Consider the following 24,735-nt stretch of genomic DNA (forward strand, 5'->3'; position numbering starts at 1 on the left):
TTTTGGCATTGTTTTTCTTTTTAACTGGTCATCAGCGGCAGCTTTGTACCGTCGGCAGAGCACACAAGTACAACAGTTAAGTGTAACTTTTCGTGGTCCTGATTGTCACTGTCCTGTCGCCTTTCTGCGTGGCACTCTTTGATATAGGAAGGTCGAACGTTAAAGGCACTTCATCCATTTTAACAATGTGGCTGTCAGTGATGTTATTGTTGTCAGCTTCATTCTTCACGGCTTCTTGAAACTTCTCCACTTTTTCTGTGAAGTCGTCTGGCAGCTGTTGGCACATCGTCGTTCGCGCTCTGACTGATAACACCTTGCGGCGCATAAATCTGTAGCACCGTGAAGGCCCACCAACAAAGCCAGTGGCACCTATTTTATTGGCCAGTGCGTGAGCTTTTAAGCGCAACTGAAGAGCTGGTCTTCCTAGTCTTCAAGTTCAGGCCATCGCGCTTCTTTCCACAGTCTGCCCTTTTCCCGCTTTTCATCGCCTGTAGCTTGCTAGACGACTGCCACCACGTGCGAATAATTTTCTCGGTGACTTCGAAATGGCGTTCTGCAGCCCGGTTTCCGTGTTCGAGAGCGTACGCGACAGTGCATAACTTTAGCTTCGCTGTGTAGCTCTTGTGCGACTTTGGTGGCATGCTGTAGCAGAGACAGGAGCAGTGCATGCAGGATAACCGAAAACACACCCGCAGTAAAAAAGTTGCAAATCGTGACTTTGAAAATGTGGCCGATGTGGCTGTGGAAAAGTGAGTCTGCTTGTCCTGGCTTGTCTTGGCAGTGTGAGCGGACGAGAAGTGCAGATGTCGCCATCTTCTGGCATTTAAAACGAAAAAAAAAAGTGCATATAAGACGCGCCGTTGTAGAAGACGCACCAGCAAAATTTTAAAAAAGCAGTCACGTCTTATACACTGCAAAATGCAGTAGATGTGTCCAAATTTAAGTAGGGATGTACAAATATTCCAAATTTTCAATATGAACTCGATATGTCTGTTATTTGATTCGTGTTTGTATTCCAAAACTGATATTCACAGTTTTCCAAATATCCAAAAATTACCAAATACACCGAGAACTTTAGAATTCAACACAGTTTCGCCGCACTGCACGCTTCACCACATGGACTGCGCAGTGAAGCTTCCTCAAAATGTGACAGGGCCATTTTGTGAAGAGGGACCACCAAGGCAATGTTTGCTTATTCTTAATTTATGCTTTTTCACTGACAAGGCATTCAATATTTGAACACATTTTTTTTCCCCATATTTCTATTAGAAAATTTCATTATTTGCACACCTTTAATTCACAGTATTAAAGAATACAGTCGGGCATGGGAAAGCACAGCCGAGGAGAAGAAAATAAGTTTGTGGTGGTTTAGCTATTGTTAAACATAATGTGTATGCAATAGATTCATTCGTGTTCTTCACCTCGAGCTCCATGCTGCAGCAATGGCCTGGCGCTCTGCATGCTCCTTTTTATATACTCAGTCACAATTTGACATCAATTATCGTGTGACACCGAACCATATGCCCACGTCATAGTGCATTGCTTTGACCTTGACATTCTTACCATGGGGTGCAACACCATAGCGACACTGCATGTGTATTGTAGTTTGACTTCTGGCTCACTTGAAGGTCATGTTTCTGTGAAGAGAGACCTTGGCTTTATGTCGCATAGTGAAGCTATCGGTTTAAAAAGACAGGCCAACCAATCATTCAGCAACCATCCAGTTCTTGAAGCATACAGTGAAATTGACAGCATTAGAACTCTACAGTAGTGTTGCATAATTTTAGTTTTACTGACTTTGCTGTTATCACTGCTGCTAACAGCAAACATTTTATTTGCTAATATACACGGCCAGCTAAAATTTTCAAATTTGCTTCTGTTTCATGCGTGTCTAATGTAGGATTTCCGAGTGATTTAAGAATTTGTTTTACGCAGGGGTAATTTGGGCTTGTTTACAATCTAGGCCACATGGATGTGATTGTAAGGGATGTAGAGATGGGTCTGCTGTGTAGCAGCTTGAGAGGCAACGTCATGCAATGCGAGTCATCTCCTCCATGTCTAGACAAGGGGGAGGAAGAAAATAGCGGCCCCCAGGCCAACGTGCTCAATGCATGGCTAATGGTATAGGCCCTAGAATATACTGGGTAGTGTGCCGAGCGCGCATGGAGGAGTGGCCCGGAGAGCAATGGGTGCCGTTGAAAGCTGTGCGGGGGCGCCACTATGGAGGAGTGTGCTGCCTATGGCGTACCAGCTACGCTGGTGTGCCCACCGCTTCAACCCGTATCGTATGCGCGTCGCAGGATCATGTCGTTCACTGTGGGTACCTGGTTGCAAACGTTTTTCTTGAGCGTAAATAACAGTTTGGAGGCACCGCTGCATCATTGTAGGTGTTTTATTATTTACTGAGAGGATAGTAGCTGGTGTGCCGCTGTACGTGCATCAGCTCCTGGTTTTTCTTCTTTCACATTTAATTGGAAATGCAGGCGATACACCTACCGATGGCAGCCGTCAGCATGATCATTCCACTTTTCTGTATTTGCATATCAAACAAGGACATACATGGGCATATAAAAATGGGACTCTATAGATAGTTTTAGTTCAAATCTGTGGCTATAGCTACAGACGTTTTTTTTTTTTTTCATCTCAACAGAGGGCACAGGAAGCTCAATACAAATTGAGTGTCTCGTATCTGCATCCAAACATGACATCAATGCATATTATTAGCAATGACGCAACTTCAAATATTTTCGCCGCTGCCTTTGTCCTTCATGCTCCCTGTTCAACACCTTCACAAAAAATCGAAATATAGAACTTGAGGACACTTTTTCCTTGGCATGCTCGGAACGTCCTAATTGTGGAAATGTCAAAGACTGCATACTCTGTGAAAACTCCTGCATGCTTTTCTTGTGCTGCTTTTTTTATAAAGAAATTAGTAAATGCATCCTCCATGACTCTTGCAGTTGTTTCTAGGTCATGAGTGGTTTAAATAAGCCTGCCATTATCAAAGTGAACCATGAACCAGGAGCTAACATCTTTTCATGCTTCTTTTTGAGGTGCACACAACTGGGCTGTGCAGCTTGAGCATGCATCTTTAGCAACGGCTTTTCTAGCTAAATAGCGCAAAACATAGTACACTAAGGCCGAACTGCTTTTTTTTTTTAATATCCCTCATGATCACCTTCAAAGTGAATGGGCAAAAGATTCAGTGTTTCCATTGTTGCGAAGGTGGTCCAGTGTGTTTGAAATGCACTTGCCTGCAGTGATCTGGGATGAATATTCAATGCAACTTTCCTCAGAATGTTTCTCAACACAACGCATGAAGGTGTAAACCTCCTGTCTTGCCTTTTATTGCTCTTTCCCACTCCGTCAATCGCGTATCGTCGGTGGGCTCAGGGAACAAAGACACACGCTGCTTATTTTAATTGGAGCCGCTCATGCACATCAGAAGAAAACATGTCCGGTCCTTGCTTTGTCTCTTAGGCTTGGACATGTTGCGGCGACAATAAAAGCCAACGCTGCACCTCGATTAGCAAAAAGACGCGCACAAGCAGGACTGTGAAAGGCGCACAGCAACAGCGGCTTCATGCGGCTTTATGATGCGAGGAGCGCGACTGTACACACCTGACAAGTAGCGTTCTCTATTGCCCGCGGCGGGCTTTCATTGCAAGCGGCGCCACGCTCTTATACAGTGGAGTGCTGGCGCTCGGCACACTAGGCAGTATATTGTAGGCACTACACTAGCAGTGCGCTTGGCTGGCTGCTCTATCACCAAGGGTTAATACATGTTAGGTGTGGCTGGCACCACCTGTGAGAGCTTCTGGTAAAGCTTTAACTGAAAGGGTAAATTATTTTATTGTGAATTATTGCGAATGTATGTAATATAGAGAAGGACCCACTAACTACAAAGTATCTAAATGAGGGAATCCTTAAAAAGAGAAGGCTTTGTAAGCAAGTCTTGCAGTTTAAGGGTGGGTGTATGGGTACATCTTACTTTGGGTAATGGGCTGATGTCCGTGTTGAGAATGGTGGTAATACGCAGCAGGTTATCCCCATGGGACAAAGCCATCATGGGAATCATAGGCACTGTCGCTACTGTGGCTTTGCTCATGAGCCAGAGTCAGTGACCTGTCTTCTTAGTGGTTGACCACCTAAAGGCATCATAGGAATCGAGGCTTCCCACACAGCATTATTTCCCGATGCCATGTACTGTTTACACAGATTCTGCATGGCTGGTGAATGTGGTGAATGTATACCCATCACAGCATCTCCTCTTCATGGAATGCAGGGCAGTGAGATCAAGGAGTTTGCCAGCCAGCACTTCCCGCTCATCTCCCAGATCCTGGGCATGGTCCCTCGTCAGATGCTGCTCATCTTCAAGACCAACGACCTGCTCAGGGGCATCGAGACCAACCTTGGTAAGGACAGCCACCGGGGAATTTTCGCACGTTTGTTATGACAGTACAGTACCCTGAACGCAGGATAATGTGCAGCACTTGTTTGCATTGCAGGAACCCGAGGTGCAGCGCGCTCCTTCATCACCATGTCCCGGTGCTGCGTACGTGCCGTCTATGAAGACCAGCTCAAGCACTGCGCAAGCTGGTGGTGCCGCCTGGTGACTACGATGCGCGCTTGCCTCGCCCAGTCGGCCATCACCGCCTACCAGACGCTGCTATGGCTCAGGACTAGGCCGCTGGTCGGTCGTATGCTGGGTGGAAGCAACCTGCCATGAATTCACACATTTGTGCTCGTGCATTGCGACCATGGCATGGACTCGTCAAGCGCCATGCCTGAACTTTCAGTGCTTCGATCCTAGGACTGCAACTACCTTGAGAGTTGTGTGCTGAAACCTGTATGCTGGTGGTTGTTAGCAGAGATACGGTACATTGCCTCGTTGACGCAGTGATTTAATTTTATTTTGGGAGGTAAGCATCTCAACTATGAAGGACGCTACAGAAGGAAGCTACGGAATGGAAGCGCGCCCTTTTTTTTCCTACCTAGCAAAATATCCTGTCTAGTTGCTGTTAATAGTTTCCTTTTAAAATGCAGGAGCAGTGTCCTGTCGATATTAATGTAATAACGTTAAAGGCTCCAAATCACCGAAAATTAGGTTTCCAGGGAAATGTGGCCTGTAGCGCTATCGCCTTAAACGTTTCTTTGATTGCAACTAATTGTTTAGACTCATCCGGTTGCCAGAAAAGAATTCGAAGATGACACCAGTTACACTAACGATGAAGCAAAGTGTCTGTGCAGCAAGTAACTCGTGAGGTGTCCATCCTGCAGCTAAACTATTACTTCAGTGATGCATTTAGAACATTTCATGTTTATGGATTTCTTTGTTACAAAAAAATTGTCACTCTGCATAGCGTAAGCGGATGAGTGCAGTAAAGAACATGTGTCACTTGAGTCACTTTGTGTGGCTGGTTAAGCTTTGGTGATATAACTTTTCCAGCTGATGACACACAAAAGTGCCTTTACAAGTGCTGGTTAAAAGTGGTGCTACGAGGTCATCCAACATGTCGCAAGTAGCAACCATCACCACTGTACTGCTACATGATGCCCTCTTGGGTGTCAGCAAAGCAAGGCTACATGATGGAGAGGCATACCGGTGTCTGATTTGACTTAAAACTCAGGATATGTGTATGTGCCACGGTCATCTGCTTCGTATTTTCAAAGTAATTTTATGTGAATTTTTTGTGCTTTGCATTTTTACTACATGGTAGAAGTGGTGAATGCGGCTTACATTCCTAGATGAGGGAACTCTTTCTCCGTCCATCCTTGTCACAGTATGGCATGCTTGACAAGGAGCATATGGTTAGCCTAGTTTAGTATAATCATTTTATGCCTTTCTGTCTGCAGAAGTTGTGTTGCCACACATTGTTTGTATATTTGCAACAAGGATTTCATGTGTTGCTCAGTGATATTGTGGCAGTTTTGTCTTATTTGTGTGTCTGAATATAAATGCTTTATTACTGAACAGCTAATATTAATATATATTTTAGAATCAAGGCATGAGAGAGGGAAGAACCACATTCAAGCATGAAAGGATTTTGGCATGGCTGTGTTTGTATTGGCTGGTTTTGGAAACTGGTGGGGCTTCATCCTTTGCCATTAATTATGAAAGAACTTTCTAGTTGCTATAGCCACTATTGCACTATGCCTTACAAGAAATTAACTTGCTGGCAAGGAAGAAAATGTGTTGTTATAAATTGTTTGCTGACTGTATGCGAGTACCACATGAAGATTGATCCATCGTAACTAGGCTTGTGTGAAGAAAAATTTTCTGGTTTGAAACAAAAAACAGATTTCTTCAAATAATTTAGAGGCAAATATTTTGAATACATTTGGAAGGGTTAAATGGCATAATAACAAGCACTTTAATATGCATGCGCATTTTGTGATGCGCAATGTATTGACTGAAAAAAAAAAAAAAAAAACGGAATCAAGCTATGTGGACAAACATTTTGTGTATATGGCCGCCAAAACTTAACGGAGTCAACTTATTCTCAGGGCATGAGGTAAATTCAGCTAAACTAAAGATATAGCACGTCAGTGGCTTTTTGATTCATGCAGCTCCTTGTGCCAAAAAGCTTTTTGCAAAAACGGACCTCCTAAGTTGTGCTACAACCTGCACACAGATCCAGCCTGTTTGCAGGGTCTGAGTTAAGTTTCCCGTACCATGAGTATAACGCACCAGTGCTTTTTCCTGCCGTAATTCATGTTGATCCACATACGAAATAATATGATCTGCAGCTTAGCTCGGCTGCAGCTTAGGTCGGCTAAGCCCGGCTATGCAAGCAAATGCTTTGTTGTGCCTGGTTATACTGCGTTGCTAAGCCAGATTAAACTCGTATCGATAACCTAATTTACTGAATGGAAGCAATTCAGCGGGGTCAGACACAGTTTGTTGTGGTTTCATTCCTACAGTGCTGTCTGTGAACGTCAAGGAAATGCAGCCGAAGCACCGGTTCTACTACGCAACCCCTCCATGGCCTTCGGCGAGCCTCAAGTATGCCACAGCCAGCACTAGATGAAGCGAAGTTGTCGAGGGCGGTTTGAAGGAGGAGGTCCCAGGAGGCGAGCCACATGGTTGGCAGTACCAGAGGGAAATCTTAAGTGTCTGCAGGGGGGCACAAAAGAGGCACATCCGCGCCAAACCACACCAGCCCTTGCCCCCATCCCCCCTCCTCATTCATTCTTCCTTATTTTCCTGCTGATATCGGTGACAAGAAACTTAACAGAATGTTTATTTCGACTCCATCACCAGAAAGAGGGAAGGAAGGTTCCCCCCCAGTGATGCAACGGGATTGTCCCTCCCAAGACAAAATTCTGCCTATGGCCATGAGGAAAAAAAGTAGGTAGGGGACTGGAAGACTGCGTGGCATTGTGTCAGGCAAGGTTGTACATTGTGGAGCTTTGTACCGGTACATATAAAGTTTGCCAGGTTTGCGAAGTAGCAGCAACCGCCGCTAGCTTTGTGCGCCGTACCTGATGCCAAATTCCCGGCACGAATGACGTTGGCTCGAACAATCAGTGAAGATTTCGCTTAAAAATGGCCATCTGGAATGCGGGAGAGCTTAAAGGCCTTGAGCGTGTTCAGCCGAGACTCGTGTGTTGCGCAACGCTTGCCGTTTTTTTGTTTGTTTTTGTCCAGATTCTTGTTGCTCTACTGTCCGCATGAAAAATATTGATGTGGAAAAAAAATTCGGGGTTTTAAGCATGTTGTTGCGACTGAAGGAAAAAGGAAAAGAAAATGCATAGGCCTGCTACTGGCTTTGTAGCTGAGCCACCTCCGCTGCCTCATGCGGACAGAAGAGAAAATAGAGAAATAAAAAGAAGAGGGAGAGAAAGATGTTCGTCGCAACAGCCGTCCACCACCTAAACGGTAGCGGGTGCAATGATGGCCTACAACAGATAGAAACCCAGTGGCAGGCCAGCCCCCGCCGGAAGTGGCGTTAACCTACCCGTCCCAGCCCTGTAGTGCCAGGAACAGCCACCCTTCAGGAGGGGAAGGGGGTTAAGCATGGCTTGAACCTAATGATACGAGTGAAAGCTGTGTTAAGCAGCATGTTTGTGCATGGTTGAATTAGTTTAAATTATGAAACGCTCAATTGCCTTGAGGGCAGGCGCGATGGCCCCTAACATCGCATTTGCATTCCGATATTTTATGTATATTTTTCTTTTTAATTTTTACGGGAAAGGCGCAGTATTTAATTTTTTCTTTGAACACCTGCACCTCGCCGTAAGGGAAGTGAGGAAGGCAGGAGTGAGAGCGATTTGCCGTAGTGGAGGACTACGGATCTCGAGCAACATCCGCAAGCAAGGGTGGCGGCTCCGGCCCTCCATGGCTGGAAACTCTGCCTTCGCCCCTTTGCGGCGGAGCCGCCTTTAATTGCCACTAGGGTATGTCCATATGCTGTCATTGTACTCGCCGCCGCTTGCGTGGCGGACGACGGTTTTCTAGACGCGCGCCTTTCTTTTTGAAGCGATCGACAGCTTCACTTACGCAAGGTAAAGCCAAGGTCATCGTGTGCTTCCGATGACCTTCAAGCAGCTCCAAGGTTAAGTTGAAAAGTATACCCACTTTGGGTAGCTATGTTCCCACCAGGGGCAAGGTCAAAGGCCAGCTGACGTGGGAAGTAGTTGAGTGAGCAGTTGCGCAGCGAGACACATGATCGCTGACTTCAATCTATATAAGCGCGCCTCGGCTGTAGCAGCGCCATGGAGTCGGAGGAAGACAACCTGAGCAGCCTTGCTCGTTACGATCGTCAATTGACTGCATCTGATGATCCGAAGGACATTTCGTTGCAAGCTGAAAGTTTGCGGAGAAGGGGCTAAAGCCAAATGAACGGCGTAAACGCCAGAACAACGTGAGGATCAGCTTGCGAAACGCCGCCGCAACGACAGTGCAATCTGCTTTTCCACCGATTTCGCAGCAATATTTCTTCCAGCATGCTTCTCAGCAGCTCGCTGCTTTTCAAGCCACTAGCGGCGCCACCGGCTAAAGGGGATGAGCAAATAGCGACTGAGGCGTCTCACCCGCCCCCGCGGTGAAGCGCAAAATTAATGAGACAGACCCGTTCCAAGCACTCGAAAATAGGCAAACGATCCAGTTGTCAGATCAATGGAAAACGGCAAACAAAATACTAATGCCCAAACCGGGCAAACTCCCGCACTTGAGACCAATCCCTAACCTCATGCGTAGGGAAGTTGCTGGAGCACGTAGTCCAGACGAGATTAACGTGCTTCATGGAGCAAAACGACCTGTGGCCGCACGAAATGGTCGGTTTCCGACCACACTTGTGCACGCAGGGCGTAATGCTCTGACTAAAGCATGATATCATAGACTCGCGATCGAAAGACTCCAAAGTGATCCTGGGCCTAGACCTCACCATGGCCTTCGCCAATGCCAGGCACGAGGGTATCCTCGAAGGGCTCGAAGTTCTCGGAGTAGGGGAGCGAACGTAAAACTACATGAGACTTCTTATCGGGCAGAAAAGCCTGCATGATATTTCAAAATTTTAGAATCTCCCACGATAGAGTTAGAAAGAAAAGGCTCAGTGCTTTCGCCTTTCCTATTCAACGTGGCGGTGAGAGGCCTCTCGAATAAACTTAACCAAATCAAGGGGCTAAATTTTAGCATGTATGCGGATGATATCGCCCTCTGGATTAACCAGGAGAGCGAAACGAGTACGGAGGAACGCCTGCTGGCAACGACCGACATCATGTCGATTACGCGGCTGAAAGGGGATTTTAGTGCTCCCCACAAAAATCGTTGTTCGAGCCGTAGCCCTCCACTATGGCTCCCCTTTCTCTCTTTCCACTTTCACTCCAACCTTCATCCCTTCCCTTACGGCGCGGTTCAGGTGCCCACAGAGTAAGTGTGACAGATACTGCGCCTTTCCCTTCCTGTGACCCAAATATTATTATTATTCACTTATTATTATTCACCTGTCTCACTTGTTTGCTGTGGACACCTCAACCGCGCCGTAAGGTAAGGGAGGAAGGTTGGAGTGCAAGTGAAAAGAGAGAAAGAGGAGCCGTGGTGGAGGGCTACGGAGTTTCGACCACCTGGGGATCTTTAACGGACATCGCACAGCACACGGACGCCTCTTCGTTTCGCCTCCATCGAAACGCAGCCGCCGAGGTCAGATTGTAGCTGATTTATTTTATAGGAAGGGAAAGGCACGGTAACTGTCTAACTTGTGTTCTGTGGACACCGCAACCGCGCCGTAAGGGAAGGGAGGAAGATGGGAGTGAAAGTGGAGAGAGAAAGAGGAGCCGGAGCCGGAAAGAACAAGTTTGACAGATACTGCATCGTTTCTTTCCTGTGAACCAATCACTATTATCTCCAAGGCCACAGTTCGTTCCATTTTCCTATTGCCTATCAGTTAGGAGGGTAATAATAATTGGTTCACAGGAAGGGAAAGGCGCAGTATATGTCAGACTTGCTCTGTGGACACCTGAACCGCGCCGTAAGGGAAGGGAGGAAAGTGGGAGTGAAAGTTGAAACAGAGAAAGGGGAGCCGCAGTGGAGGGCTACGGAGTAATTTCGACCACCTGGGGATCTTTAACGTGCGCTGACATTGCACAGCACACGGACGTCACTTCGTTTCGCCTCCATCGAAACGCAGCCGCCGAGGTCGGGTTCGAACCCGGGTACTCCGGCACAGTAGTCGGGCGTCTTACCACTGCACCACCCCGGCGGGGACGAGGTCAGATTCGAACTCGGGTATACTCCGGCACAGTAGTGGGGCGTCTTACCACTGCACCACCCCGCACACATGTATACATGTCGCAAAGGAAGGGAGGAAGGTGGAAGTGAAAGACGACAGGGAGACAGAGGTGCCATAGTGGAGGGCTACGATCTACCGCGCAATAATGGCTTTCGCCTCATCGCAATTTAAATTTAGTGGTCCAAAGTGCCCTCTAGTATTTTTATACACCCGTATACCTGAAGACAGCGCATTGCTAAAATTCTACAGAATAAAATAATTGAAATGCCAGTGTCTCAAAGTTTTAAATGTAAACATACAAAATATTTCAATTGTTATTTACTGATATTAAGTTACAATTATCTTCACAGTTTGAGTCTGCGTGGCCACGTGTCCTGTTACAGAAACAATTTCTGTGTGTTAAGCTTGCTTAATCCTGATAGTCTAAGGAACACCCTATAGATTAAGACAGCTCGTGGGCACGTAACGATAAACTATCGGTCTTCATATAACGCAGGTATTACAATCTTGACTTCAAAACTTGTCAGCAATAAAAAAAAATTGACTGAAGGCTTAGCTTGGTTAAGCCTGGTGATTGCGAAAGCAATACCGTAGCTACGCTTAGTTCAGCTGGTAGTGTTGCTGGTGGTGGTACTTGTGATTGGACTTGTGGTTATGCAGTGATATTACCTGGTTATTCTGTGTACAAGTAGTACGTGGTTGGCGTTTAGCATACTCTAACGTCAGGACGCTCGTCCATAGATTCTTCTGTAGATTCTGCTGTCGAGGCTGCACGTTGAGCTAGATATACGCTGCTCCCTTCTGTATCGTCATCCATGGTGTTGAGCATACTCATCAGTCAGACAGTTCAGTCGGGTCCGACTCTTCGTGACCCTATAGACCATGTCACGCCACGCTTTCCGGTCTCTCACTATCTTCCTAACATCACATAACTTCATCTGCAGCGCCTCGAGGATGCTATCTAACCATCGCGTTCGCTGCCTACCCCTTCTTCGGCGACCCTGAACCTTTCCCAACATCAAATCTTTCTCCAGCGGCTCCTCTCTTCTCATCAGATGACCAAAGTATGTGAGCTTTAACTTTAGAATTTGACCCTACAATGAGCAGTCAGGGTTTATGGTCAACAATATCGCCTGATTTGATCTCCTGGCAGTCCAAGGAACTCTCAAGAGTCTCCGCCAGCACCACAATTCAAACGCGTCAATTCTTCGGCCGTCAGCCTTCTTCACAGTCCAACTCTCGCATCCATACATCACAACTGGAAAGACCATAGCACGAGTTATACGGATCTTGGTTGACAGACTAATGTCTCTGCTCTTTACTAGGCGGTCAAGGCTAGCCATGGCTCTCTTTCCCAGAAGCAGGCGTCTCCTAATTTCATGGCTGCAGTCTCCTTCCGGGGTAATCTTGGAGCCCAAGAAGAGAAAATCTGTTACAGCTTCCACTTCTTGTCCCTTGATGCTCCAAGACTTGATAGGGCAAGACGCCATGATCTTTGTCTTTTTAATGTTCAGTTTAAGCCCAAACTTCTCACTCTCTTCTTGTACACGCATCAGAAGTCTCTTGAGTTCCACTTGACTTTCTGCCATTAAAGTGGTATCATCAGCATACCTAAGGTTGTTGATACGTTTTCCAGCAATCTTCACTCCAGCTGAAGACTCGTCCAGACCGGCCTTCCTCATGATGCACTCTGCATATAGGTTAAATAGGCAGGGCGACAGAGCCTTGCCTCACTCCTTTCTCAATCGAAAACCAATCAGTAAGACCATGCCCAGTTCTGACTGTGGCCTCTTGCCCTTCATACAGGTTCCTGAGGAGACAGATGAGGTGAATTGGAACTCCCATCTCTTGGAGAGCTTGCCACAATCTGCTGTGATCTACGCAGTCAAACGCTTTCGTATAATCAATAAAGCAGAAGTAGATGGGTTTCTGGAAACCTCTTGCTTTTTCCATGATCCAGCGAAGGTTGGCAATTTGAACATACTCATACATAAACGCAACTCCCGTAGAGGCTGCATGCAATTGTCGCCGAGCGGGCACGCCGCTTAGAAAGCCTCTGTTCACGCTTTTCTTCGGTCTCCGTAGCTCGCCGTTCTTTTCTCTTCGTATTCTGCCGAGCGGCTTTCGTGGTAGGCGACATCGCAACGTCGGGCCGGCGTTGTGTGTTGTGGCTGTAGGAAGAAGGAAACGAAAATGCACGGGCCTGCTACTGGCTCTGTAGCTGAGCCACCTCCGCTGCCTCGTGCAGACAGAAGAAAAAATAGAGAAGAAAGAAAAGGAAGAGGGAGAGAAAGATGCGCGCTGCAACAACCGTCATCCACCACAAAAGCGGCGGCGGGTGCAATGACGGCCTACAACAGATAAAAATACGGTAGAAGGCTAGCCCCCGCCGCAAGCGGCGGTGACCGACCTGTCCCAGCCCAATCATGGCCGGCGGCGCGCCGCGCGCCGCGCGACCGCACAAGTTGGGGAAGCTGGCTTACGGAAAGCTCCCACTATAAATTTTATGATAGATAATACTTCAATTCATCAGGTACAAACCGTTCGCATTCTTGGTCTTCTTCTTCATTCCCCTGGGACTGGCACCCCGTGGCTGACAGCCATCCGTAAGACCGCTCACGCTGCTTTAGGTCTCATTCGTCGCATAGCTATGCGCTCTGACGGCGCGCGTGCTCACACGGCCCGCCAGCTTGTTCGCTCTGTCCTCCAGCCACGTATAATATATCAGGCACAGTTTCAACGTCTCACCCGCAGACAGTGGGACTCCCTTGAGGCCATCAATCGTGAGGCTATGCGTGCAATAATATATCTTCCCCGCCTAACACCCATACCAGTACTTCAGGAGTATGCCCAGCTAAATGCGCTCACTGAACTCGTTGATCAGCGGATGACAAACAGAGCTCGCAAACAGTCTTTACAACTACATCATTTAAAAACACTACCTCCATGGTCGTACTGCCAGCTCACGGACAATCGCCCCACGGCTTCCCCGTCGGTATCATCCGCACATCTGCCTGAAGGGTGCATATTATATACCGATGCATCACATACTGCAGATCGAGGAGTTACTTCTGTGTATAGTCCCACTCATCCGCATCTCAACACTCACGTGACATATACCGCGGATACGTGCACCCCTCTGGCACTGGAACTTCAAGCAATTTACAATGCCATACATTCCCTTCCACCAGTTCCTACATTCAATGCAGTTCATCTTTACACACATTCCAAATAACACAGTCCATACATTTGCTCTGTTCAAATTACCCATGTCCTATTCGCATACACTGGATTCGCGGCCATGCTCGCGATCCACTTAATATTCAAGCGGATGCTATGACGCATATAAACACATCAGGTGGTCCACCACCTTCCCCTCTTCCCCCAGATCCGTTCCTGTCCCACGTTTCCGATTCGCAAGTACTGCGCCAGCGAACACGCGCTCTCATTCCTCCGTGTTCGCACCCTCTCCCCCGTAGTCTTACTCGGCAGGAGGAGGTGACAGTGCGCCGGATCCGGGCAGGGGCGGCTCTGACCCCATCTGTTCGACATCGATGGCGGGAGAAAGATCTACCAGTGACTCACAGGCGCCCTCACTGTGACACTCCACCTGACGTCTGCGATGTGCGTCACTTGTTGTGGACGTGTCCATCAACGACGCACATTAGGCAACGGATAATCATGAAGGTGGGCCTGCGGTGGAATCGCGATAGTGATTATGAGAAATAGACAATGGATAATCGCTATACTGCCAACCTTCTCGAATACATAAGCACAACTGCACTTCACTCCTTCTTTTAACTTTCTATCTCCTGCATCCCATTCCCCCTTTCTCAACTTATGCCTTGTGGCAAACTCACCGAAAAAAAAAAGTTGGAGCCCTGTTCTTGCAGCTGTGACGTCACACCGCTAGGCGCGCCACGCGCGGCGGTCGCAGGAGTCATGCAGCAGCCACCACGCGCGGCCTCGCCTCACGACGGCACAAGCTGGAGCCCTGCTATTGCAGCTGTGACGTTACACCGCTAGGCGCGCCGCGCGCGGCGGGCGCAGGAGTTAGGCAGCAGCCACCACGTGCGGCCTGGCCTCGCGACGGCACAAGTTAGGCCCCTGGTTTTTGCGGCAGATGGTATGACTTCATAGCAGAGGTCAAGTTAAAGGTCAATGGCAGCTACCGCGGCCTCGCCACGCGAGGAGCTGGAAGTAGTATTGCTTTCGCAATAAAAAACATTGCTAGCTACTTTATCGTTCAACTCATGCTTCGGAACAACCACGCAGGATTACTGCGTATTAGGTCTACCAAACAGTCAGTTGGTCAAATGCTCAGTTGGTGCCATAACGCTATAATTATCCCGACATGTCCTAGACGGTTAGCTTAATTCGTGAGAAACCGGCTGTTGTGAGATCTTTTACAGGTGTGTATACAGAAAATGGCAAATGAAAAAGCCTCCTTAACAAGAAATTTGCGGAAATCCCTTTCACCCCCTCCGCTAGACTCGTTTTCAACCAATGTCAGTCATAAGGTGCATCTTCTGACTGCACTTTCCCATCCTTCGTGCAACATTCACATAAGGGTAACATACCTGCATCAACGTGAACTCCGGCCAGTCGCCACTTCAGTACGGTTCGGAGAGTTACCGAGTAGGTGCAACGTTTAATGATGCCGTCATCTATACTCGTAAGAAGGAATGGTCCCTTGTCGGTGAAGGAGAGGGATAGTTGCCGGGCGCCTCGCTTCTAGTCGCCTTGAAGGCAGCAGACGTCTGTTCTAAATTAACACACTTTTGAGGGCTCCGACCGTTCCTCGTCTTCACAAGGATTTAGCAGCGATTGGGCACAACACCATCTAGAATGGTTTTAGCTGCAAAATTAGTCTAATGGTACCGCTGACTCTCGAAGATGCCACGAGCTTTCACAACAAAAGTTGAAATTACTAAGGCCGGCGGGATTGCAACGCCACAGCTTCACGAGCCAAGTGCTATTATTTGAGACCATTAGCCTAAGGGCTGAGTAACTTTTTCCCATTCGGCGCACAACCTCAAGGTGAAGTTAACGCGAGGCACTGCTCATTCGCGATGTATACGGGATCGTCATGTGATGGCGAAAGCTGTACGGTAACAACTTTCTACTTCGCCTTGTAGCCGCTGTAAAATATTCCTGCAAAAACGCAGATCTCCAGGTCTTCCGCGTAGGTTTGGTCATGTTTTTGAATGATGCCACCTGGCGAATTCAATCAGTTGCCTGTTAGTGTAACTACACGTGGTGCTTCCGCTCTGTTTTTCTTGTGGGCATTCACTGCCAAGACACGTTTTACGAGCATTATAATTTTAATATTACGTGTAGTGTTTTATATCTGCCTACCGGTGGTAGACACAAAGTTAGGCTTTTAAAAATAATTATTTTTCTCGAAAATCAACACATGAATATGTTTACTGAATGAAATGGCATGGAGGTCGGCCGCCGGAAAGTTGAGTACCTGTCCTCCTGTTCTGCCCCAGGTAAGCGGAGAAGGAGAAGAAAGAGGGTTGTTATGAGTAACAGTGTGATAAGAGGAGGTATAACGTAAACATACAGGAACAGTAACCTGTCTCACAAGAGCACGTCAAGCATGGTGTCGCTCAAGATAACGCAAAAGCTAGCATTGCATGTAGAGCTAGCCTCTTTCCTGGCCTAGCACCCAGCCGCAAATCCTCCGTGAGAGGCCTGACGTCGAAACACTTCAAAAAAGCAGTTGGCATCATCCTTTCGTGCGGATTCACTGAGACACATCCCTGAAATATGCTTGGCGGTCTCCGTAATACCGCAACCAAAACACATCTGCGCGTCTGGGGCCACGTTTCAACGCAGTCTGCGCATCAAGCAATAGTGATGGCGCGGAAATCCACGTGGAGCTGAAAATGACGCTCGACCTAACGCTTAAAACATAGCTATATTTTAATACTGCACGAAATAAACACACCTCACTGGTTGGAGATTGGGAATCGCGTTTATGTAGCAGTCTTATTATTTATTTCTCAGACAAATTATTACCAACTTTAAAGGTTCTCAGTATTTAATTTGGTGTCGCTGCTTCTCTTTTCGGGCGGCATCTGCAGCCGCTACAAGGTAGAAGAAAAAGAAGCATGAGCACCATGCGGGACCACTCGGTGGACGCTAAGCAGGACCTTGGGCCCGGCGACTTCGCGGGAGCTCCTCAGCGGTGGCCGGAGGCCGCGACGTGGCAGCAAGAGTCGCTGGGCCTCCATGCTTCGCGGCAACACCAGGACGGCGCCTATGGCAGCAGCACCGGTGACCCCGCAGCGGACCCCGACCTGGTCAACGCAGCATCCACCATGGCGCAGGCTGGCAGCGAGTACCTCGTGCTTCCCTCCAGCACAGACAGTGGCGGCCAGGTATACCATCTTCACTCAGAACTTTGCATTATTTCTTGAAAAAAAGCCGTCCTTTATGTCACTAGACCAATTTTGGATTTGTATAGGTAGCTTGCCTTTCGTAACGGATAGTTTAAAGGAAGAAAAATACTTCCGCAATGCCCTAGCCCAATTATTAAGTGTCGCTACAGTCTATTAGTTTTCGCGGAGATTTCTCTTCCCAACGTAAACCGTCGCTTTGTTGTTTCCCTTCTCGCTTCCACACCCCCAACCCAAGTTCGTGTACGTCATGATCATGGTCACTAGGGGTTTTAATGGCGAGATGGTAGGTTTCGGCAGATCGCGCCATGCGGCAATATTTTTTTCTTTGTACAAGTTATGGAGACTCATTCCATAGGTATTCCATCCCAGAAAAGTTGAGCAGCAGGCTGGAGCAAAACCGTTATGCTTTGGGTCGGTGGGAGCCTGGAGACACTGGGGATCGAACTGAGAACCTCCCGAATGCGACGCCGATGCCCATATGATTAGGTCATCGCTGTGCTCAATTCTTAATTCTGCTGCTGTGCTTTCCTGACCATGGCATTCGGCTAATGACCTCGTAGCAACTGATGTTTCACAGCCACGCACCTGCGTTGTGATGAAGGAGAAATAAAAAGCGCGCCATAACGCGGCGAAGTGCCAGCAAAAGACCAGAATGTCGTAAACAATGATTCCGAACCCTCCACTACGCGGGCCTCTAGCAGAAGATACGCAGTTTCTATAATCAATAAATTCGGAAATTCGGACCAAGAACGTTCATTATATTGGCATAATCTTACGCAAGGCTGGAAACTGATCGATCAGGTACTCGCTCATCCTAAAACCAGGCAAAAGACGCAGCAGAAGAAAGGAGACAGACAAAAACAGAACCGAGTCTGCTTCCTGATTAGCACTTCCGTGTTCTGTAACATCGTTCTCCGCTACGGTCGTTGCGAGATTCCATTCTGGCGAAGGCACACGGGATTCCATTTCGTCAAAATCACAGAGCCTCAATAATGAATATCACGCTGATCATGAACATTAAGATTGCCCTTTGCAACGGGTTTTTCTATTATGGTGTCCCGACGAAGACAAGAACGACCCCTAATTACAAGCAGCTCCAACAATTCGGCCGTATAAGCACCTCGTCTGGGGGGTGCACGATCACGTATGCCACGATGCATGACTGCACGTACTGTCCGTCACAACACACATCATTGATTAGATGACAATACCGTCACAACTCCCTATCGCTCTCTTCCATCTGTTCCCTACAGAAGAGGCAAGGATAGTTCTCTCTCTCTTTTTATACTTGCCAACCATTACAGGTGGTAGGCCACCGCTTGAACTTGCATGCACCAGCATTAATGGCAGTTGATGGTACTCTTCCCATTCATTCTCTGCCTACTATAAGGCCACTTCTCTCCCTCTGCATGACCATTTCCCCTTTCACATGCGCCAAGTTTATGATGCAACCGTCGGTATTTTGTCCCAGTACGATTCTCATGATACTAAGAAAGAAAAGAAAAAAATTAGCTTCTGAGCTTTGAATAATTCTCTTAATGGCTATTTGCCTTGTTTCAGAAGAGTCGATAACGTACGTAACACCCATACTCTAAAAATGTGCTGAGCGGTGCTCTATGACCTTAGTAGTATTGGCGTTTTCAGACAGAAGTCCGTATTCTCTTGCCTTATACCACCTTTTCCCCTTTTCTTCCATGTATTCAGGCATTGTTGCTAGCAGTGTTACATGACAATGGTGCGTGCTATCGCTTAGCTTATACAACATATAGGATTCAAAGATGCAATTGCTTTGGTTTAAGACCAGCTTCGAGGCGTGACTCTAATTATTGTTGCATTGTGCCTCTGGCAGTACGCAAGAAAGCACTTCGTCAGCGAAAGCGGTTAGTCGCATTGTGAGGAAGCGTGGTCACAGGATGGTAACTCTGCAATACTCTGACCAGTTTGCGATTATGCAAACCGCCCTCGCGACAGCTTTGGTCATGATTAAACACAGCACGGCCGTGAGCCACAACCACCCACATCGGGCGTGAAAGGCTTGGTGCGTCAACGCTGTCACCGCCGAATTCTTACCATGAAATGCTTTTAGCTCCAGTTTTACGACCTTCAGGACCATGCCGTCTAACCTGGTGGTGCATATGGAGCCACCAATCGAAAGTTTTCGGTCCCATCGAAATTTGGGTTGCCGTCTGTGGTTCCCTCTCCGGATTGTTCAAACCAATCTGTGCCAGGATGAAGTTCACGCAGAGAAGGAAAACGCCTTCGTTAGTGTCATCACGATTGCGTCTGTGCACGCCCCAACTAGGACCTGAACAATGAGCAATGCAACGCATCGCTAAAAGAGTGCCTAGAGCCTTTTGAAGTACATGCCGCAGATCCGTCGTTGTGCGCGTTCGAACAAAAGCTATCGCACAACCAGCGCGTCAACTGCTGCTCAAAGATGCGAGGTAGCGCAGGAACCCGCACCGTTTTGACAGGTAACGTCTTTTTAGCGGAGCCATCCTCGAACTTACTGCGCCACTTCTCTATAGGTACTTCATTCTATGCTTGCACTTGATCTGCGCGGTGGGAGAGGCTACAGTTCTGTTTTGCTTTAGGTTCGTTCTCGTGGCACTATGTTTCTGTAACTTTCTCGCTGCTTGTGATATCATCGCTAGAATGGCTATTCCTAGGGACATATATCTGCCAAAAGGGGGCTCTTAGGGATATTTTTAGCTCTAGTTGATGGCCGTCCGCTTCTTTCACTGCAACAGTTTAGCCGTGGCGACAAGAAAATACGCGTATAAAAGCACAAAAAGCCCGCCACTCCGGCCAAGTATATTTCTCAAGAGGAAATACCAAACTTTCCCGGCATACATTTAGAGGCTTTAATACTAGACGCCTAGGTTAGAGGATATATATCATGCAAGTTTTCATAATTGTGGCTACGAGACGCCCAGGGAAATCTGCCTTACACTATCGTGTTATATGTTTATTTCTTAGCCCTTCACAGTGTAGTGCCCATGACACTAATGTGATCAATTTTTTTATGTTATTCTTGCTGAGGTCCCATGTCGCACCTAAAAGCAAACTCTTACAGGATTCCTTCCATGGTTATGTTCGCGGGAGCCGTTATATACCCTGACAATGGCAATAGACCAATATAATGTTGAATACAAAGTTTTGACATGGGGGTTCTTGAATCCCGAGCGAGACACGCTGTTTCAGGTCATGTGGGTACTTTCGTACAACTTAGATAAAGTTGGGCTTGACATCTATGTCGGTCCTGGAAACGTGGACAGTATACACAACGGTACTTCATACCAGCATGCATCAAGTATCTGGTAGCTTGTAGCTAATATGGTCGGACGCTGATTGACTGGTCTTATAGCACAACCCACACTTCACAAAGCGACGCAATGTAAGGCGCAGAGTTTGCACAACTTTACACATAGTCATGACTTGCAACCGTAGCAATTATTCATACGAGACATTTCAACCCCGCCGGGGTGGTGCAGTGGTAAGACGCTCGACTACTGTGCCGGAGTACCGGGTTCGAACCCGACCTCGGTGGCTGCGTTTCGATGGAGGCGAAACGGAGTGGTGTCCGTGTGCCGTGCGATGCCAGTGAACGTTAAAGAACCCCAGGTGGTCGAAATTTCCGGAGTCCTCCACTAAGGCGTCTCTCACAGCCTTAGTCGCTTTGGGACGTTGGACCCCACTAATCAACCAACCAACCAACCAACCAACCAACCAAACCAAATCAAACCAAACCAAACCAACCAACCAACCATTATTTTTCATTATGGGACGTAGCATGATTCATCACTTTACAGAATAACGTAAATGAACGTATGTTGCACATTCTAACACGTACGCAGTCTTAAGTATCTCTCTCTCTCTCTCTCTCTCTCTCTCTCTCTCTCTCTCTCTCTCTCTTATTTTTCGGCGACCTGGGATTCACTTTGACAGGGCCATTACACGGTCACCAGCCCGGTAGTAGAACCAAGTTCGCTCAGCGAAGACACAACCAGCGCTGAGAGCAACCGCGAGAGTCAAGGCCGGCACGGGAAACATAGCCGGCGCATCGATGCCACGCCCAACAAGGGCACAGAGGCCAACTTCGTCATCACAGGTTTGCAATTTACGTTTTATTGGCACTGTCACTATTACTTCGTTTTAGTAGTTGCTCCCAGTACTAGCAAAAGTAAAGGCGGTCTGGGCCAATCAATATGTGACGCGTAGTACATGATTGTACTCCTGTATCACCCTGGGCCGCCATCGGCGACAGCAGCGTGGAGGCAGTCATGCAGCAGGCACAGTCCTCGTAAGCGCAAACTTCCTTTGCCTTTCCTAGTGCTGTGAACAACTTGTGAAACAAAGTACAGGAAGGCGGAGTCATCTATCATTCAGAGGAAAAAAATTCAGGGGGGCTCTATTTGTCTATAAATTTACTAAACAAAGCAGTCATGTAGCAAACATATATGCGTATATTGCATGAAGAAAGATAGGCCTCATAAGGATTTTCTAAATTTTCATGACATCTAACAGTTTCGCCGTCAACAGACCTTGCGTTCTTTAGAGCAACTTTGCCTCACTCAGTTAACATTTGCTGATTTATAACACTTTCTAAATTCATATCCGCGTCGTTCTGGTTCTAATGTTGAGGCCTTATTTTCGTTAACAGACTCACGGTGTTGTGGCGTAGGCGTGATCTTTCACCAGCATACAGGGCATGTGCTCATTGTACATATGGCATAGATGGGCGCGTGATTGTCACTGACATTTTTCTGGATGGCCGCAAGACTCGTTTTGTCAACGTGTACGCGCTAGTCACGCGTAGTCTGACAAACGAGTTCTTTCGATCCATCATGACATACCTTCTCGGCGACGTGCCCCACTTTCTGCTCGGGGATTTCAATTGTGTTTTAGACTCAATGCGCGACTTCAGGGGGCCTGGTCTGGGTGCCTCCAATTACCACGCGAAAGAACTTGGAAAAGCCCGCCGGGGTGGCGCAGTGGTTATGGCGCTCGACTACTGTTCCCAAGGGCGCGGGATCGAATCCCGGCCTCGGCGGCAGGTTTTCGATGGAGGCGAAAAGCATGGCGCCCGTGTGCTGTGCGATGTCAGTGCACGTTAAAGAACCCCAGGTGGTCGAAATTACCGGAGTCCTCCACTACGGCGTCTCTCATAGCCTGAGTTGCTTTGGGACGTTAAACCCCACAAACCAAACCAAACCAGAACTTGGAAAACTAGTGCGATCATTACGCTTAGAGGACGCGTGGGTCCCTCTTCACAGAGACCATTTCGAGGCAACACGAGTCTGGCGCCAGAGCGCGAGCCGAATAGATCGAGTTTACATCCCCTCCGCCATGGCACCTGACTTGCTACAGTGCGAGGTATTGCCTTTCCCACCAGGCCTTAAACTAAGTGATCACTTCCCGGTCACGGTTACTCTGCGAGCAGCCCCGGACCGTGCAAACAGCCCCCTGATGTGGCGCATGGATGCAGCGGTACTACGCGATGAACAGTGTTTCACTGATATACGCCGAGTGTTGTCCTTGTCTGTGGCAGCAGTTAGTGACATAATACCTGTTACCTGGGACGCGCTGAAAACATGCTGGCGCGATGTTCTTGTGTGTGCGGGGAAGGCGCGGCGTGTCCGCATTACGACCATGCTGAATGACGTTCTGCGCCGTATGCGCATCGTACGGGGCGGCGAAACGCTTACGATCGCGATGCGCAAATATCTCGAGACGCTGCGGGAGCGTTATCACCGCATCCTAGAAGACAGTTCTCGCGAATCACACTCAGCGGGACCATCAAACGTGCCGCTTGAGGATGCCGTGGACCTCGGACACGCTCGAGCCGTTGGCCAGCGCATTAACAGGCGAACGCGCGTGGAGAGTGTCACGTTTGCGGACGGTACGACGTCTTCGGAACCCGCGGACATCCGCAACTCGTTTACCCAGCATTTCGCGGTCCTCTTTTCGTCACAAGGCCTCGACCAGGAGGAGCATTTTCAAGAAGCTGTCGGCTCCTTCTGTGGGCCTCTCTCTCAACTTCCAGAAGATGCATGTTCGGCACTTAAGGAGCCGGCAACTTTAGAGGAGGTGCGCTGTGCCTTAGGCGCCATGAACCAGTCGACCGCTCCCGGTCCTGACGGACTTGTAATCGGTTTTTATTCTATTTTCTTTGACATCCTCGGTCTTTCTTTACTTAACCTTGTAAATTGCTTCCTAGGGAGCGGCACCAAGCCACCCTCGTTCAGTGTCGGCCGAATCGTTCTAATACGGAAGGAGGGCATGATACCGTCGAGTCCCTCATCGTGGCGACCGATTACCCTCCTTAACACCGACTATAAACTCGTAGCCACATTGCTAGTCCGTAGGGTGCGAATCTACCTTCAGGACTTTGTTAGCCCATACCAGTCCTGTTCGATACCTGGACGATCGGTGTTCACTTCGCTGACACCGACGAGAGGCGGCGTCTTCGAATACGTCTGTGCCAAACGGATCACTGGAGCTTTTGTTTCCTTTGACCAGGCAAAGGCCTTCGACTGCGTAGAACATGGTTACTTGTTCGCTGTGCTCCTCTCATTTGGTTTTCCTGACGAATTCGTTCGGCTCTTATGCAGCCTTTACTCAGATCTTAGCAGTGAACTAGTACTGAATGGCCAAATTGCCGGCAGCTTTCCGATTACGCGGGGAGTGCGTCAAGGGTGCCCGAGAGAGAGAGAGAGAAAACTTTATTTCAAAAAGAAAAAGAAAAGAAAAAAAGGGGGGGGGGGCAGTGAGTGGAGTCTTCATTTCAAGACCCCAGTGGCCTTGGCTGCCGCTCTTGCCTGAGTTACCAGCCTACGCTGGGTCTCTAGATCAGAGCATTGCAGAGTGGCCTCCCACTGCGCCTCCGAATGGTGCATGTTTATGTGTGGAGGTTTGGGGCCTGTGCACCCCCATGTGACATGGTAGGCGGTGGGCTGGTCATTGCACCAAGGGCATATGTCTGTGTAGTGTTCGGGGAACATTATGTTGTATTGATGTAGGTTGGGGTAAGTGTTGGTTTGAAGCTGTCTCCATTCCCGCATTTCTTGTGCATTTAGACCCTTGTGTGGAGGGGGATAAATCCTACGTTGTTCCCGTAGGTACTTAAGTAGCGCGCCGTAAGTCGCTGGGACAGGAATGGTGGTTGTGCGATCGGGATTAGTGGCCGCTCGGTTTGTGTGACCTCGAGCTAGCCTATCCGCAACCTCATTACCTTCCAATCCAGAGTGCCCCGGAACCCAAGTGATCTGATGTTTGAGCTGTGAGGTTGTAGCCAATGGGGTAGTTGTGAAGCGAGATAATTTTTTAGGTATTCTGCCTGCAAGGAGGAGCCGACACGCCGCTTGTGAGTCGGTGATTACGTGCAGCTCTCGATTGGTCGCGTCTCCGTAGGTAATGGCCAGTACGATCGCCGCCACTTCCGCTTCTGTGATAGTAGAGTGCTGGATGGACATGCTGGAGACTTCTGTGTATGAAGAGCCCACCACCACGGCTGCTGCTGCGTTCGGTGTATGCTCGTATAGAGCGGCATCCTCATAGACAGTTTTCGGACTGCGTTCCACTGCACGTTT

At 48.2% G+C, this 24,735-nt stretch overlaps 1 protein-coding gene across 2 annotated transcripts in view; it reads left to right on the forward strand.

Moving 5' to 3' along the window:
- The window catches only part of Adck1 (aarF domain containing kinase 1), a 34,123-nt gene extending 27,802 nt beyond the window's left edge, over positions 1-6,321 (forward strand). Inside the window, exons 9-10 of one of the 2 annotated variants that reach the window (XM_084582943.1) lie at positions 4,286-4,415; positions 4,509-6,321. In XM_084582943.1, coding sequence (XP_084439069.1) covers positions 4,286-4,415; positions 4,509-4,729 — 351 coding nt within the window. In that variant the 3' untranslated portion in view covers positions 4,730-6,321. The remainder of the gene's footprint in view (positions 1-4,285; positions 4,416-4,508) is intronic. The other variant, XM_084582942.1, reaches the window with a different exon arrangement.
- Positions 6,322-24,735: the final 18,414 nt, after the last annotated feature.

The sequence above is a fragment of the Amblyomma maculatum genome, chromosome 10 (assembly GCF_055883805.1).
Source record: "Amblyomma maculatum isolate TAMU_Amacu chromosome 10, ASM5588380v1, whole genome shotgun sequence".
NCBI classification, from domain to species: domain Eukaryota; kingdom Metazoa; phylum Arthropoda; class Arachnida; order Ixodida; family Ixodidae; genus Amblyomma; species Amblyomma maculatum.